This window comes from Cebus imitator, unplaced genomic scaffold (assembly GCF_001604975.1).
Source record: "Cebus imitator isolate Cc_AM_T3 unplaced genomic scaffold, Cebus_imitator-1.0 Scaffold61, whole genome shotgun sequence".
NCBI classification, from domain to species: Eukaryota; Metazoa; Chordata; class Mammalia; order Primates; family Cebidae; genus Cebus; species Cebus imitator.
The window spans coordinates 8,468,361-8,486,140 of NW_016107376.1; the positions used below are offsets into that span (position 1 = coordinate 8,468,361).

General features: G+C 43.2%; 1 protein-coding gene across 4 annotated transcripts in view; it reads right to left on the bottom strand.

Moving 5' to 3' along the window:
- The window catches only part of TNIK (TRAF2 and NCK interacting kinase), a 412,478-nt gene that overhangs the window by 74,246 nt on the left and 320,452 nt on the right, over positions 1-17,780 (bottom strand). For all 4 annotated transcript variants that reach the window (XM_017529736.2, XM_017529735.2, XM_017529734.2 and 1 more), the window contains exons 12-13: positions 17,435-17,639; positions 708-818 (exon numbers count right to left, since the gene is read on the bottom strand). In XM_017529736.2, the coding sequence (XP_017385225.1) occupies positions 708-818; positions 17,435-17,639 (316 nt within the window). The remainder of the gene's footprint in view (positions 1-707; positions 819-17,434; positions 17,640-17,780) is intronic.

A 17,780-nucleotide genomic window follows, 5' to 3' on the forward strand; every position in this document is an offset into this window, starting at 1 on the left:
AAAGCAGGAAGAGCGTGCCACACTGAAGCAAATTCATTTCAATGTAGTGAAAAAATCACAAGCCCCTCTGTTTCCAACAGCTGACTGAGATGGCTCAGCATTTTACTGCTACTACTTGGTTTTAATAAACCCAGCTACATGTAGAAGCTTTTCACTACAGGCTCCTCTCTTTATGGACTACCTGGAATTAACAATGCTATAAAGTTCAGAGGCTCCTGTGCAAGCAGCAGGGATAAGACAATTGTTGAATGTCATCACGCACTGTCTTTGTAATGGAACCATCCTTCAGAGTTCCACTGTGCTGTCAGAATGTGATTCTAGCAAGAGAGAGGGGTCTCCATCAATGACTCAAAGTCATAAAGACCAGAGATAGCATGAGCAGAAAAGCTCCTCTGAATCAGTGAAAAGTGGGACTTGGCTGATTTTTCATGCTTCAATGCTACCTTCAAATCAGATACCCAGGGTTGGGAGAACTGGAAGCTCCAGGTATGTCAGGGAACTCTGGCTGGGTAGGAAGCAAGGCTCAATGGGTGGGCCTTGCCAAAGCTGTGCATTTGATTTCCTGAATGGGTGGGCACAGTTGCTTGAGGAAGAGTAAAATCCCATGTAAGCTGAGCATTCCTCAGAAAAGGTGACCCATACTCCAGAGACGGCTGGTGGTAGGGCTCCCGGGGGGCCATTGGTGGGGCTCCTGGCCCCAGCTGTACCTGCTCATGTTCGGCACGCCTCCGCTCCTCCTCCCGGCGCATCTGCTCCTCATAGTGCCGGCGCTGCTCCCTCTCCTGCTGCTTCCGCAGCTCCTTCTCTCGCCTTTGTTGCTGTAGGGCAACAAGCAGACAACCATGAAGGCAACAGGCCCCGGCGGGGGGTGCCGGGGAGCCAGCAGGAAAAACTGCTGAACCCCAGACACGAACTTTTAATGAGATGCCTAAATGCTCCAAGGATCTTCTCCCCTGGGGTACTGGCGGCTACACTGGCAGAGAGGGGGTGAGAGAGAGATTCAGTGTCATGTATAACTTCCTGCCATTTATCATGTAAGTGGACTGTCACCAAGAAGTTCCTGTTAAGTGTGTTCTCCCCACGGCCGGTGAGGATTTTCAAGTCGGGGTGGGAAACACCAATGCAAAACAGGCTATTTATGACATATCATCAAGCTGTTTATGAAATTACTTCACAAGGCTTAAGTCATTCAATCTTTTTGACACCATGTAACACAGAGATTTCATACGGTATGTAAAAGTCAAAGAGGTGAAGTGACATTCAAAGCCAGAAGAATAGATGGTAGAGGGAGCGACAGGATTTCCTGACTCCCACCTAGTCCCCTACCTTTTCTCACATGTCATGTGGCTTGTCTGTGTTTTCTGGAGTATTCATTATTAAGTATTAATTTCAACTTCTTACTCCGATAAGACCCTTATGCTTGGGGGCCATCATCATCATCAGTCAGTCATCATCCTCACCTCATGCAATGACCATGCCTCCAATGGTGGGCGGTGTGATAAACAGCTTACATGCTTTATTTCATTTTATCTCCACTAAACTAGATGTCATTATTATCCCCATTTTATCTGAGAAAGCTGAGATATGGAGAGATTAAATAATTGTTCAAGGTCACACCCAGTATGACTCCAGCATCTGAGCTCAATCATTACAGAAGATCAAGAAGCCAGAGGAGTGATAGAAAGATGACAGAGTATCTTTCTTCATCATAGTCTCAGGAAAGGAGAACATTTTAGAAGTTAGAATCAGGCCAAGTAGTTACAGGAGCCGGTGGTTCTTAAGTAGGGGCAGTGCCATTACCCATCTCCAGAGCACTTGCAACTATGTAAGGGCATGTGAGGAGTATTTCTGCTGGCTTCAATGACTGAGGAGCATGACTGGCATTTAGCATGAGAGGCTGGTGATGCCAAACCTCCTGCAATGCACAGGATTGCCACACATTACCAAGCATTTTCCCATATATCATGGCATTAGTGCACCTTTTGAGAGAGGCGGCAGGCCCTTTGTGTCAGATCCTGTATTGGCTTTAGGATTTCTTTTTCCTCAAATATGAAGTTCAGGGGGGGACATACCACGGGGGTGCATTCCCTTGTAACATTCTCAACAAGACTTTGCTGCATGGCTCAGGAAACACGAGGTACCCAGAGTAGAATAAATTGTGACTGTCTCACACTGATAAGTTAGCTCTACACAACCAGGGAGATAGTTTCATACACAAGTTCTGTGTCTCAGCCCCAGCTAAACCAACCACAGATATTCAAAATGCCAAAGAAGCCCATGTGGAAGCCTTCCTGAGGGAGCTCCCGTAGCAGTCCTCTTGACCTGCTGTCTTCCAATAACCTCTGGGTCTTGGGAGATAAACTGTATCTCTTAAGGCTCAGTTTCCATCACTTCCAAGTCAACAATTATTTGTCCATCTTGGATTGCAGGCAAAGGGGAGCTATTAGAGGACTCATGCAGCCAAATGACTTGATAGGACTTGCATTTTCAAAAGGCCTCTCATCAGTCATGGAAAGGGGCCGGACTCGAAGCTGAAAAGCAATGCAAGGCCACTCTGTGGATCTAGGCATAAAATGATAGGGCCTCGTCGATTCCAGCAAAGGCAGACTGAGTCCATGTTCACAATCACTGCTGAGGATGGACACGTAGCCAAGAGGAAGAAAGACTAACAACTATACCGATTTCTGGTCATTCTAATAGAATGGAGTCCTATTCATCGAGTCCATGGAAGGTGGACGCCAATTTAGAAGTAGAAATTAGAATTAGGCCAAAATAGGCAGGATTTTGTGATGATAGGTTGTAGGAGGGCAGATGAAGTTCCAGGCCAAGGGGCACGCTGGACGATGGAATAGAGAAGAGCAGGAGAAGCAGGAGTGCGGTGGGCACCAGCATGAGGCAAGTCCCAGACATGCAAGTATTTGTTTTACAGAAAAATAATACAGGAAGATGTGAGTAGAAAACATCAGCATCGGCACCGACTGAGTAATTTGGATTGCAGACCCAAAACAGAGATATTTCCAACACTCAACCAAAGTGAATCAGTGCCAGTACAGAGAATAAAATAATTATGTGTACAGATCTGGAGCCTGGCAGGAAATAGCCTCTATCATTAGCTAACATTTAGCTAACATTTCAAGTTTCTTACTCCAACCATCCATCTCTTTCTTAAGCAAAAGGAAATAATCAAGCCCTTTGAAGAGTTAGCTGATTTTTATGTGAAGGATTTGTACATTTTAAATCCCTTTGCCAGGAATCAATACTGTTTTATAATTACATGCCACTCAGGCCCCTGTGCAAGGTGTATACAGTATTGATTGCAACTCAAGAGTGTCTGGGCTTCCCAAGCACTCTGTAGTTTCTGAGAAAGACACTCAAAAGTAACTAATAATTAATAATGATCTCACTCGGATTAGCCACCGCTAACACATGGAGGCATCTGCCAGGGCTTCGGTTCCTGTGGTGAGGTTGGAAAAATAAATCCCTTTCCCAACCTTCTGAGGGCACCTTGCCAATTTCCAGCTGCTGCGTCTTAATATTAATGCCACTCCTGAAAAAACGTTTGCTTTCTCTCCTGTGCATGGGACTGTTTGAGGGAGGGGATGTACAAAAACATGTCAACGCAAGACCAAGTCCCTGGCCTCAAGCAGACACATTTGCAAAGCTTTGACGACTCTTGCTAGAAGCAGCTCTCTGAGGGCAAGGCCAGTGCTTGATTTCCGCTGTACCCTAACCCCTCACACGGGGGCCTGGCACCTGGCAGGTGCACCTAAGAGTTTATTGAGCTGAAGAGAATAAGAAACTTGAGAGAAAAGATAACAACACAGTATCCTCTTAAATTTTCCCTCCGATCAATACCGATGGTATGGCTACCTTTCCATACCTCGTAGCATGGTTATTTGAGTGTCTCTTACCAACTTTGCAATCTAGATTGAAAGCTGTTTGTGGGCCAGGTCTCTGTTCCACTTGTTTTTATGTCCTGTTGTTTCCATAGCAGGCCAGCCACCACTGGTATTTGTTGTGCTGAATACTGCAAATTAGATAAGTAATAGAAGAGGGGAAAGCCCTGCAGAGCTTTGTACCAGACCTTTGCTCTTTGACGCCCTTTTTAGGTAGCTCTTGTGGGCCAGGACATTCTTTTATGTTGCGCACAGACAGAACTGGAGAATGTTTTTCTAAAAAGAGTCACCTACAATTGACACTGGCATGTACCTGCTTGTCATCTTAAAGAAAGGCACGAAAAATAAAGGAAAAAAAAAAGGGCAGCAGAGAATCAAATAGTATTCCTAGATCTTATTCAAATTATGTGTAATGAAGATACTGGTCCTGCTATCAAAAAAGAATGGCTTCAACCAACTGCTCTAAAACTGTTGGCAGATTCTCCACCTATATTGAACTGCCTAGAAGTATATTTTCATCCATGTCTTCCTGTAGGCATTACCAAAAGTGATATTACTTAAAACTGCACATTCAGTGGCTTCTTATAAGTTTCTTAATTTTTTTTCCTGGTGGGGAGATGATGGATAGAAGCTTCTCTTAAAGCTTTCCAGGCTCAAACCATTGTTGCCTTACTCGATGGAGTTGGTAATCAGAGCCTTCTTGTTCCTTCTGTCTTCTGTTGGTGTTCACCAAGCATGATTATTTTTTAGTACAATTGTTACTATTTTAAAATATTTAAAATTTCTCATTTTAAATGTTAGAGAAAGGCTTTAAATATTTAACATTTCTTAAATATTTATGATTGAGATGTAATAACTGGACATGTTTATGGGGTACAATGTGATGTTTAGACACATGTATAAATTATGTAATGATCTACTCAGGCTAATTAGCATATCTATCATCTTAAACACAACATTTCTTTGTGATGAGAGTATTAAAAAACCTTTTATAGCTATTTTGAAATATGTAATACATTGTTAATTCTAGTTATCCTTTTATGCAATAGAACCCCAGAACTTATTTCTCTTGTCTAACTATAGCTTTGTACTCACTGACCAGTCTCTCACCACTACCCATCCTCTGGTAATCATTATTCTACTGTCTCCTTCTATGAGAATGACATTTTAGATTCCACGAGTGAGATCATATGGTATTTGTCATTCTGTGCCTGGTATATTTCACTTAATATGATGTCCTCCAGGTTCATCTGTGTTGCTGCAAATGACAGAATTTCACTCTTTTTTATGGATGAATAGTACTCCCTTGTGGATAAGTACCACATTTTCTCTATTCATGCATCCGCTGATGGACACATGGGTTCATTCAATTTCTTGTCTATCGTGAACAGTGCTGCAATAAACAAAGGAGCACAGCTATCTCTTGAACACACAGACTTCCCCTTCTCTGGCTCTACATCCCGTGTGGGATTGCCAGATCTGGGGATCTATTGGGGACAGTTTTGACTCTCCCTGTGGATGCTCCCCTCAGGGTACCTCTAGGCAGAGGCTGTGTGGCTGGACTTTCAAGCATGTAAATTTGTTAGTTGATTTTCATGAGGAAATAGTAATCTTGTCCCCCTGTTCAATACATTTATCCCAAATTGGCTATGTGGAATTTTTTAATCTGTAAATTCTTGTCAGATAATATCACCTCAAACCTTAAATTTTGAACTGTTATGAGAGATCTAGTTGTAAGAAATAACCCTCATGTGTGTTCCTCATGAGGGCTGTGGAGGCAGTCTCCCCCCACACCTTTAAATGCCCTTCTTAGATTACTTTAGATAAGCAGAAGTGTGCACCTACACCAGGGTGTTCTAGCTCTTGTAGAAGTGACTTTGATGAACTGCAATGCCATAAAATTGCATTTTAGGATGTCTTCAAAATAGCCGAATAAAGCTAACCACTGCGTTTATGCCAGGGATATTGCCTCAGACATTATTCATTGCACTACTTCCTGGGCAAGTGTACAGTTTTCAGCGTGATCTCGGAAAGCTCGCCCGAGTAACTGGTTTACTTTTATCTGATGGACAACATGAATCTCAACCACTTCACATCTGTCCCTTTTCTCGAGTGTCAGGCCTCAGAGCAGGCTGGTGAGCACCACGGGCAACAGCGCTTGGATACCCTGTTTTGCAGGTATTCTGTGCACAGACCCCACTCCTGCCTGCATCTTGTTTCCCCCTTCTACTTCATATTCCCTTCTACTTTGTCTCCTTGTTTATTTTACTTTTAACTACTTATTAATCTCTTTAAGCCACCTTAAGTCCTTTTGGAATAAGGAAAAGTCATGAAGAAGAATATAAGCAAAAAAATGAGAGACAAAGCGTGGTCCTGGTTCATCTTTTATATACATCACACTTCCCATTATATGGACGCAAGTGATATCCACATCTGAGAATTAATATCCTATGGCTGCCAGGCAATGTGTCACTGAGAGAGGGGAGTAGGCAAGAGGGGCAACAGGGTTGGAGAAAGAATAAAATGATTTGGAAACACTAAGACTAGATTCTGGTCCTGTACCGCCACTGACATGAAACTGAAGACCACATAGCAGTGCTCTGTGAGTATCTGGTGAAAGAGTGAATGTTGTTTGACCTTAAGTAAATCTCCTTCAGCTAAACTTTCAACAAGGGGGTAATCTTGCCAATCTGTTCATTCTAAAAGTCTGAGCAAGGATATGCTACATTGCAAAGCAAAAATCTACTAACCATTCAGAACGATAGCGAAACGAAGCAGAATTCTTATTTGCCCTTGGAGACCTCCTGAAAGGGGTGAGAGGAAACCCCACTGTGACTGTGGAAGACCTGAGCTGGCCTCCAGAGGACAGGAAAACGGCTGGTGCAAGATGAAGTCAGGCTCCTTGGGAAGTACCTCAAACCATCCCTTCAACCCAGGGGCTCTCTGTTCAAAGATACTCAGAATGAAAGGACCCAGTGTGGTCTTTTGAATTGGCTGCACATCACATGTGCCCCCTCACTTTAAACAGGACTGTTCTGTAGAAGCTTCACAGGAGCTATACTTGTGATCAGAGGCATTCCAGCTTCCAGGCATTCTATTTTCCCATTTAACATTTGCTAAAGTTTTGGTTTTGGAAAGATCATTGCAAACCAATGACTACAGGGTAAGGGCACAATTCCTTGTGACTAAAACTGAGGTTCCAGATCTTTTTTTCTGTAAGGACTCAGAGTGATGGAGAAGCAGTCTGGCACCTCTGAGTTCATTATATGACAGTGAAATAAAAGTAAGAGCAACTATGAATAATAATGAAGAACACTTACATGGTGCATCCTGTGATTCCAAGCACTGTACTCATACTAACTCATTTAATTCTCACCAAAACGGTTTGAGGCAGGTGGTACTGTCATCACCCCCATTTGACAGATAAGGAAACTGAGGCACATCTAGGCCCAAGCTCACTCAGTTGTTAAATGCAAGGCCAGGACTTATATTCTGTGTCTGGCTCTTGCCATGCTGCCTCTTATGGGTCCACAGGAAGCAGGTAGACACATCCATATATACAAAGTAAAAGACACTGTCTAATGCTTTTTAAAGTTGCCATTTTCCCCTCTATTTTACTCGTCACCTACCTTTCCTTCGCAGAAATAGTAACCGGAGAACATTGAGAAAGCTAGACAGGCTGGACATGCCTCATTCCTTTTTTTCTATACCTACTTTACACCATGAGAGACAAACCATTCAACCTATTCTTTGAGAGCTTTCCTAAAAAATTAACTGCCTAAATGCAGGCTTTTCTTTGGGTTCACAGGCCAGCTTTTGATCAGCAGACAGCCCCATGGCTAAGCACTGTCAAGCACATGTCTGCAAGCTGGTCTTTATGTGCACAGAAAGAGGCATGGCAGTTCTAGACACACCGAGCTTCATGGAGGCTTCCGGAAGAATTCTCATCCTGCCTCTTCTACGGATGCTAGTCTATGAGATTGCTCACAAGCTCCTTATTATCTCTGAGCCCCAGTTTCTCCAGGGAGAACCACCACATGGGATTTCCCAGGTGTGATACAGAGGAGCAAGAATAGCCTGATGGATATCCCTAGTACCTGTGGCTCCGAATTTTAGCGTGAAAGTCAAGTGCAGATGAAACCCCCAAATTCCTACTGTCATCATTCTGAAGTCTTAGTATGAGACCCTCAGACTGAGTCCTATGAAGACAAGCCAGTTATAAACCAGTTTATTAATACAGTGTTTACAGAAAGGGCAACTCCAGTACTCCTGAGATGATACTAAAGATGCAAACTTGTATGTAGAAAGGTTGCAGGAACTGGTAACATTTGGAGAAAAGCATTATTAGTGTCTGCACACCTTTCTGGGGCAGACATGCAGGACACTTCAGTTTTATTTGGCACGACCTCTATTAAGGCAGGGATATCACAATAACTTGAATCAGCAAAAAGATAAATTTCCGAAAACCTAAAATGCAATAAAATAAATAAATGGAAAAAAAAAAAGATGGAATAACTTAAATTTGAAGCTCATCTGGATCTTAGCATGGAGTATGCAGCTAAGCTTGATACTGATAAAGTAAACAATGTCACCAAGCTTTTATTGATTAATGGAGATGGCATAGGCAAGAGAATCAATATTGTTAGTGTAAGGTAAGAGACTAGACTGATGCAATGATAAATAATAATATAGAGGAAGCTAATGATTATGATTCCTGAAGAAACAATTGACGGCATTTGTATTTAGTTGTAGCAGTCCATAGGGGGAACTAGCAGTAGGTCTTTCTCAAATTTGTATATGTCTTAAAATTTTGTGTACAATCAATATTAAGAATGGTCTGGCTAATTAAATAGAAATAACTAAGAATAGTTGAATAACAATCAATATATTGGTAAGAACAAGAGTTGTACCTCTGATCACAAATGTCTAAGTCTTACACAAATAACAAACCATCACCTTAACCAGCTCCATTTGGGGTAAAGTTGGTATTTATTATTTGGGTTAAGATTATTTCATCTATTTAATATAAAATGATTTTGAAAGCTTGAAAAAAAAAGATACATTTTCCAACATTAGGAGTAAATAAAAAATGGAATGTGCTGCCTCAAGCCCATGAACATAGAAGGAGAGATTACATGTGAAACAGGGTAGATAACCCTGTTTGAAAAATACAGAAAAAGGAATATTTGCTTAAGGATGGGCTGAGATCACCTTTGAGGTCCCTAATATTCTCCAGCCTCTATGATTCTATAAAACCACTCACTAAAGAAAGCAAGAATTGAAATGAAAGCAACTCAATTTAAATGTCACGTGAAATAAGATTTCACGTGAAGCTATTTTTTGGTCATAGTTCTGTGGTTAGGAATAACTAAGAAAACTGTGGACACACAAAACATATAGACTAGCTGTAATAAAGGAGGTTCTGTGAAGACCCCAGACGACAGAGGGTAGTCTGTGTGATGTCCATTCCGTGTCGGCACTAAAAAGCCATCCCTACTTTCCATGCAAGGTACTCTGGATACAACAAGGATCAGTAATCGCCTAACTCCCAGGTTTTTTCAGTATGAAATGCTGTTAGGTATAGAACACTAGCGTACCGTACCTTCCTATGTGTTAAAAGTGCAGGCAGGAGCCTGGGCAAAAGGACTTCGGATTTCAGTAGCATTTTACACTACAAGATAGGGATGTCTGCCCAACTTCCGCACTTTGGCAGGAAACCCCTCCCATTACAGGATCCAGGTGACAAAGCGGACAAAGTCAGAGCTCCTTTGGCACATAAGTTAAAACATGAAACCCTTCTGAGATCCACTGGGAGGTAGGGTTCCTTATATTCATGCAGATGACATGGCTCCCTGAAGCACAAGTGTGATTTACATGTGCATGTGATTACTGACCGTTATCCAAAAGCCCATGGGCACGCTCTGTCCTGGACAATGAGCATCCGGTTTGCCAGGCTGGTTCCCAGCTGTTTCATAATTTTTGTTCAGTTAGTGAAATAACAGAGCAAAAGCCCGGCTAGAAAGTGTTCAATCTTAATGACATCCAGGAATAAAAGGCTGGGCTGCCCCCAACTTGCCAGCCAGCGCTCACAGGACACACTGGGACACCTGTGGTTAATGATGAAGTGAATTAAGGGCCACTTCTGGCAGTGCTGATGTGTTAACACTCCAGGCTCTGAGATGGGGAAATTATTCTCGCTCAGGGTACTTTTTTTCTAGCTTGGGGCCTGGACAGTGGTCCAGTGGGTGGCAATGCTGCATTGGTACAAACCCACCCGATTTTCCTGTATCCTGCTTCTGCCCTCTGGCTGCATTCAACTTCAAGCCCTGAGAATCTGTCCTGTAATCAATCCAGACAGTGCCAGTCCCCCAATTTCTTGTGGGGAAAGGAAATAAACATTTGAACATAATCATAAATAGCAAGTTTCTGTGTGCCCATAGCCAGAGCTAAGAACATTTCTGCTAGATACACACAGGTACAAAGGGATAGAAGGGAAACATCAGTCATTTTGTAAACCATGAACAGAAAGCAATTATATTAATTAGGGGAAAATGACATTTTATGTATGAAGTTTGTCATATTTTCTTTGGGGCTTATGTTTATTCTTTTGTTCAATCAATATTTTGAAATTTCAACAACGACAACAAAAAAGCCCTTTCCCTGGAAAGAGATGACCCAGGGGAGCAACAACAAAGCAGGTAACTAGAAACAAGATTCTTCCCTTCACGTGTAACACCCTCCTTCAACTTATTTAGGTGTCTACTCAGGGCCAGGTACTGTTCTAAGTGGTTTGTATGTATCACATCCCATTTTATAAATGGTCCAACTGAGGCACAGAGAAGTCATGTCTTGCTCAAAATTACAAGGGCAGTACGTGGAAGAGCTGAGATTCAAACCCAGGCAATTTCTTCCTGAACTGCCACACTCTCAACCTTTTCGGTGAAAGGGTCACTTGTAAGGTATTAATTCCCTGATGCCAGAAGCTGATTATTCACTCAGCACAAGATCTATGTTTCTTACGAACTTCACTTGCCTATTGTTAGGAAATGAGATTTCATGCAGCCACGTGGTGGCAATGATGCGATCATAATTATACAGTGTTGGAAATGACAGCAAGAAATACTGATAAGATAATCCATCAGAAGGCAGTTTCTCCAGGGAAGGTCATCTAGGTTTTACTGGGGAAAAAAAGACTTCCTAAGGTGACAGTTGACGCTACTAAACAAGACATCTGCAAGAGGACGAAGAATGGGCTGCCTCCTTATGCCGACAAGGCCAGTACTGCTGGTTAAATCATCAGCAGATAGACAGCCCAGCAAGACATAATGAAAGTGTGCTCTGGAAAAATGCCTTCAAAAGTGGATGGAAAAGTTGAGGTTTTACACTAAACAGGGAAGGTACATTAAGGAATTAAAGAAGACAGGGAATGGGAAAATGCTATCTACAGAAAGCACCACTGAAATAAAAAACAAAATTAACAGTATTATACTTTGAAATCATCAGTTCCAAAATAACAATAAAATATTCACCCAAGAATATAAATCCCGTTTTTGTGTCAGCCATTGTGCCAAGCCCTCTGTATTTATGGTTTCATTTACTTCTCAACAATTCTGAAAAGTAAATATTATTTTACCAAATGTGCATGTAAGGAAGTTGAGGTTCAGAGAGGTTAAGTAATTTGCTCAAGACCACACAGCTAAGATTAATTTGGCCTTGGCCTGCAAAGATAGTGTACTTTACCTCTATGTGAACCTAAATCTGGCCATCTAATAGCTATTAGACATACATCATTAATAGCTGAATTCCTCCCAGTATGATAACAAATATTCTTCCCAAAGCATGGAAAGAAGCTTACTTATTTACATTTATTTTAATAAATCCAAAAACATTTTTCTGCAACACATAAAGAAGTTCAAATTTAGAAATTCATTTCTCTGACTTTAGACAAAGGCATCCACACCAATAACAACTAATATTTATTGAGGGCTCATTATGTGTTGGTGATGTCAGCAGGCTTTCTATGAATTAACTCATTTAATTTTCACAACAGTCCTGTGAGGTAAATGCTGTTGTTATTTCTAGCTTTACAGATGAGGAAACTGTAAAACAGAAAAGTTAAAGAACCCAGTTCACATGCCTAATAAGGGAGAAAGCTGGGATTTGACCCCTAGCAGTCTTAGGTTCTAGAGTCCATGCTGTTAAGCAAACTACAACTTCACGGTCAATAGAATTTTACCAAATGCTCTGCTGTCCCAGGGCTTTCCAGAGCTTCAATATGCTGTCCTGTGCTGTGATTCTTAAAGAAAGTTGCAGCTTCCCCACCACCTCTCCACTGTTTTTTTGTGGGTAGGGGTGTCTAGGAGCATTGGGAAGAAGCTACTAAGGTTCCAAAGAACAACCTTCCATACTAGTGACTTCTCTGGGTTTGGGCTTCTGCTTGCACAGCTGCTGTGAGACTGGCTTGATTATGCTAAGAGAAAAGTGAATGGTGAGCAGGCATGGTGGTTCATGCCTATAATCCCAGCACTTTGGGAGACCCAGGCAGGCTGATCACTTGAGGCCAGGAGTTTGAGACCAGCCTGGCTAATGTGGCAAACCCCCATCTCTACTAAAAACACAAAGACTAGCTAGGTGTGGTACAGCATGCCTATAATCCCAACTACTGGGGTGGTTGAGGCACAAGAATCGCTTGAGCCCGGGAGGCAGAGGTTGCAGTGAGCTGAGATGATCATGCCATTGCACCCCAGCCTGGGTGACAGAGTGAGACTCCATCTCAAAAAATAAAAAAGAATTTGAACAAAAAGCTGACAGCCAATGGATGGGCACGGAATCATGAAAAGTTGCAACACAAGCATAACGTGGGTCTTGTCAGAAATATTTAAGCTGAATTTGACAAGTCCTCAAAAGTGAGGTCTGTCCAGATTTTGGCAGTCAATAAAGTTCTTTCATATCCATTTTTTTTGGTTAATCCTCAGGACGACTTTGGTGGTGGGAACAAGCTTTGCTACTGACCTCCCTGCAGGGCTCAGGAAGTGGAGGTGTGGGGAGAAAAAGGAGAATTGCCAGGGCACGCGGGGAGTAGCACACGGTGGCCCTCAAAAGTTGGCGTCTTTTCACTCCAAGTGCAGATCTGCTGACTCCCTGGCCAGGCTGCTTGAAATGAAAGCATTTCTAGGGAACACTACATAAAAACTATGTTTTAAATATCCTTTTTGTCATTTGAAACCAAAAAGATGTTCCTGTCTTCCTGACCTCTGAGCAGCATTCTTCAGAGCTGGCCCCTTTAACTCCATCCTTATGCTTGAATACTAAATCTTTTCATCAAACTCTCACTGTGTCCCTTCCACTTCCTCATCAATTTTCTCTGCTGTCTTTTCCTCACCTATTCTGAGTTCTTAGAGCTTAGGCTCACACTCTTCTCTTCTCATGTGTACTTTCCTTACCACAAACCAATAATTCCTATTTTCCCATCTTCGACCCCTCTTCTACGGCCATCTCTACATAATCCAGCTGCATGGATGGCACTACGGCTGTCACTGTCGGCTGCTCTTCCTCATCCCTAGTGTCTAATCCACCTGCACATCCTGCATGGTCCGCAGGTGCATTTGTCTCAAACGTGCCCACTTTTCTCAATCCCCACTCTACCGTCACTTGTCCAGGGCATCACACCCTCTGGCCTGGGCTAACTTTTCTCCTCCATTTCCTCTTGCTTCTTTCTAGCACTTACCCTGTGGCAGCCAAAGTTTCATTTGAAAAAGGCAGATCTGATGGTCTTCCCTTAGTGAAGACACTTCAGTGGTTTCCCATTCTTCTTAGAATAAAATTCAAAAGTAATCAACGTGGTCTACACAGCCCTGCCCGCCTGCGCCGTGGCTTCCCTGCCTGGTATCTCTCTCTGCCCCACTCCCTCTCTAGTGGAACGTTGACCAAGCCAGGTAAGGCTCCCACCCCGTGGCCTGCTCACTTAGCGTGCCACTCTCCTCCACCACGGCAGTCATTGCCATGATGATAAACCATTACTTGGCGGATTATTTGCTTAGTGCCCATTTCCCTCACAGATCTAATCATCAAGATGGGAGGCTGTACGTCTAGTGTCTAGCATGCTGCTTACACAACAGAGGTCTTCCCTAAGTATCTGTCAAACGACTACCTACAGACCCAGGGAAAAGGTTTTAATTCAACCTCACACTTAAAAACAACAACAATTGAGTCCACCATCCTTGAAAGCCCCAGTCACTCACAATAAAAAGTTAGAGGCTTATAGAGGGTTTGCATTTTTAGACTGCCAGGATCTTCTTCTGCACATTATTGCTTCATGATTACTGGCCAATAAGATACAGGGGAGACCTCTTTAAAAACAATTCATGAGATGGAGCCATAGAAGCATATTTTTTGGCCAGGTAGAGCTGGTTATTTTTATAACTGGACAATGCTAGGATGGTCTTGAAGGGTGCCACATGAGATGCTGGTGTCTTGAAAACTTCAGAATAATAAAACTTACTACCAGGGAGCAGGTGCTTCTGAGGTCTATTTGATTCATTCCTGTGACTTAAAGACACTCACCCAAAAATGAAGGGATACAATGCTCTCAACAATTTGAAACACATATATACATCACTAATATCATTTCAAAACTCTTGAGCAGAATCAAACATCACCACAAATTTGCTCAATATTACCAGAATGGAAGTCTCAACCCCGCAAGGCTCCCATTCTTGGATCCTAACTCCATGATACAGAATAAAATAAGCTGTATTTTATTTATGCCAAGTAATAGAAACTTCTGTCGAGCTGAGTAAAAATGGAAGGGGTCCTCCTTGTATTTTTTCTCACTATTGATGGACTCATTCACTTTAGCTTGGGCTAATCAAGTTCCTGGAATTTAGTTATAGGTTGTATTTCAACATTAGTCAAAAGCTGAGTCTTCTCTCCACCATTTAATTGGCCTGAAGCCATGTCCTTCTCATAAAGCTGATAAATGACCACATTCAGTGTATATTCAAAGTCCTTCTAAGAATATACAGGCACTGATTTAGAGCTTAGCCAAATCCACATGCTTGCTCATAAATAGCAAAGGATGTACAGGGCTTCCTTAGAAACCCTCTGGTAGGAGGTGACAGTTGAGATGACCAAATACAAAAGCTACAACCTACGTAGTCCTGTGTGACCAAAGGGGTAGCTAGGTGGCCTTTTTTTTTTTTTGAAAGTAGGAATGTTTTTCCTACAAAGGGAAAAATCACTCACAATGAAGCTGAATTCTGCAGCTGAACTATGGGCTTTAACAGTTTCTATGTGACGATGTAATCCAAGCTCTTACTCAGGACACCAGAAACACAAGTGGTCACCAAGGTCCCCTGACCTTGGATGGAAGAGACATGGATGGAGACCTGCCAGGAGCAGGACACGACAGAAGAGTTCCTGGTGGCAGAGAATGTCGTGACTTAGAGGTTCAGAATTTCCAGCTGTCTGAGTACTTAGTATTCCTTGCTCTTTTCCACTGTGCTATAGAGTAAGATGAAGGATCAAAAGAGAAAGCTGGTGGCCAGACACATTGCTGCTTCTGGTATGGAACCAAGGCTCATGCCCACAGGAACGCATAGCAAAAGGCTTGTGTCCTCACGCATGCTGGCTGACGTCTTCTGTGCAAGCCAGGATTGAACGGGTGTGTCTCTGTGGATGCACACGCCTCAGTGAGCTGAACTCTGACTTGCTCCATGGTAGAGGTTCAAGCAAATGTCACAGAAGAAGGGACACAAAGGAGGCCTTGGCAAAAGGTCTGACAGGGAGCATGAGTCGGAACCAAGTCAAAGGTAAGCATCTGTTGGGCACAGATTCTGTGCCCTCGTGCAGAAATCCTTAAATGTTCAGGGTAAAAGACCACAGACATAGAGGCCAGATGAGGGATGTGGAACAGCACGTCAACTCTGACTTATCAGTGGAGAGGCAGAACACATGGGGTGACTTGGTGCTCAGGCTCTGCAGGCCAATCCTCCGGATTTGAAACCGGGTTTTCTTCTCAACCTTTAGCAAGTTATTAACCTCTATAAGACCCAGCTGCATTATCTTTAGACTAGCGATTATTGTGAGGATTAAATGAGACAATTTGTGTAAAGTACTGCACACAGTACCTGGCAACATGGGACCAATTACTTCCCTCCCTGAACCTCAGTTTCCTCTTTGTCAAATGGGGATTACATGAGATTTGCATGAGAGATAATGGATATATGAAAAGAGATAGGATAGTAGATGAGATACTGGCTAGAAGCAAGGCATCCTGCCTGGTACTTGACACACTAAAATCACTCAATAATTACTACCATTGAGTGTTATTGCTGCTGGTCTGAAACTGATATTCAAGGGACATAATGAGGTTGATGGGATTTACTGCAAACTAGAACCGAGGCCCTCACTGATTTAAACCAGGGAGGCTGGACCTTGATGTACCATTTAAAAAGCAATCTGCTCCTAGAGACTGCAATTCACCACCCTTCTAACTTGGCAGTGGCCACCTGACAAAGCAAGTGAATTGCTGCAAACCCGTTAATGAGAAGCAAGCTGGTGTTTGGGAAACCTGTAAAATTACTATCCCATTACCGTGCAGTTAGTGCACCTTACATCTGCTGCCCAACTTCCCCCATAGCTGTGTACTCTCAGTTTCCTAATTGTCTAAAGGCTTTGATTTATCTGGCAGAGGAAGGAAGCCTGAGAGATTGGGGCAGAGTTCTGGGAAGAAGGCTTTAACAAATGTCTGTAAGACCACAAGGTGAAGGTCTGGCCCAGGACAAAGCATGCAGGAAACTGTGGCTAGCAGTATGGCTCTCCACACAGATAAGCAGTGTCTGCTGTTGAAGGCAGGTCTGCCCACAAGCTGCAGTGCAGGCCCTGGGTCCTAAGGGATGTCTGGGAAAGGATTTGTGAGACACTCTTGCTAGCATTCAGAGCATTAACAGGCAGATCTCACTCTTCCATACTTGAAATTCCACTTACCTGCTTATTCACTGTGATCTAGTTAACATCTGTATTTCACCTCTCAACTACTGACTCATTCATTCATATATGAATTTACTCATTCCACAAATACTTATGAGGCATATCCTACATGCTGGAGATATATCAGGGAATAAACGAGAGAAAATCCCCTTGTCCTGATGGAACGAAAATTCCAATAGGGACATTCAGGCGCATAAAAAGACGTGTAGAGTATGTTTGAAGGTACTAAGAGCTATGTAAAAGTAATAAAGCAGGGCAGGACAATAGGGCGTGCTGGAGGGAGGTGCTGTGACTTTAAGTAAAGCTTGCTGAGAAGGTGATTTATGGCAAGACAAGAAGTGGTGACGGCCTTCACCTGCTTTTCTGAAATGACCACATCACCACAAAAAGCAAGGGAAGGCTTCTGTCTGTAAGAGCGTTCAGGGCGTATCTGCCTTTGTGGTCAAGCTCTTTGTGCTCAAGGGTGGGATGTGAGCTCCTGGGGATCACCTGGGGAGTGACCACAACTGAGAGGCTTGGGGTCAGAGGTGTCTCGAGCAGGTCCTCACCTCCTCCAGCCGCCGTCTCTGCTCCTTCTGCTCCTCAATGCGCTTCTGACGCTCAGCCAGCAGCTGCCTCTTGTGCTCCTCATTCTCCCGCTGCTGCTGCTCCAGCTGCTGCCGTCGCAAGGCCTCAGAACGCTCCTTGTTGGCCAGCTGCAGCCTCAGAAAGTCCCTCCGCAGTGTCGACTCCCCTGGCAGATTCAGGATGGAGCTGTGGGCAGGAGAGAGTGATCAGGATCCCACATGGGGCAGGGGCCGTGGCTACCAAGAGGCCCTGGGAGAGGACAGCAGGGCAAACGACTCACCCACACACAGGGAAAGAAGAGCACAGGCTCCTAGGCCCTCCACAAAT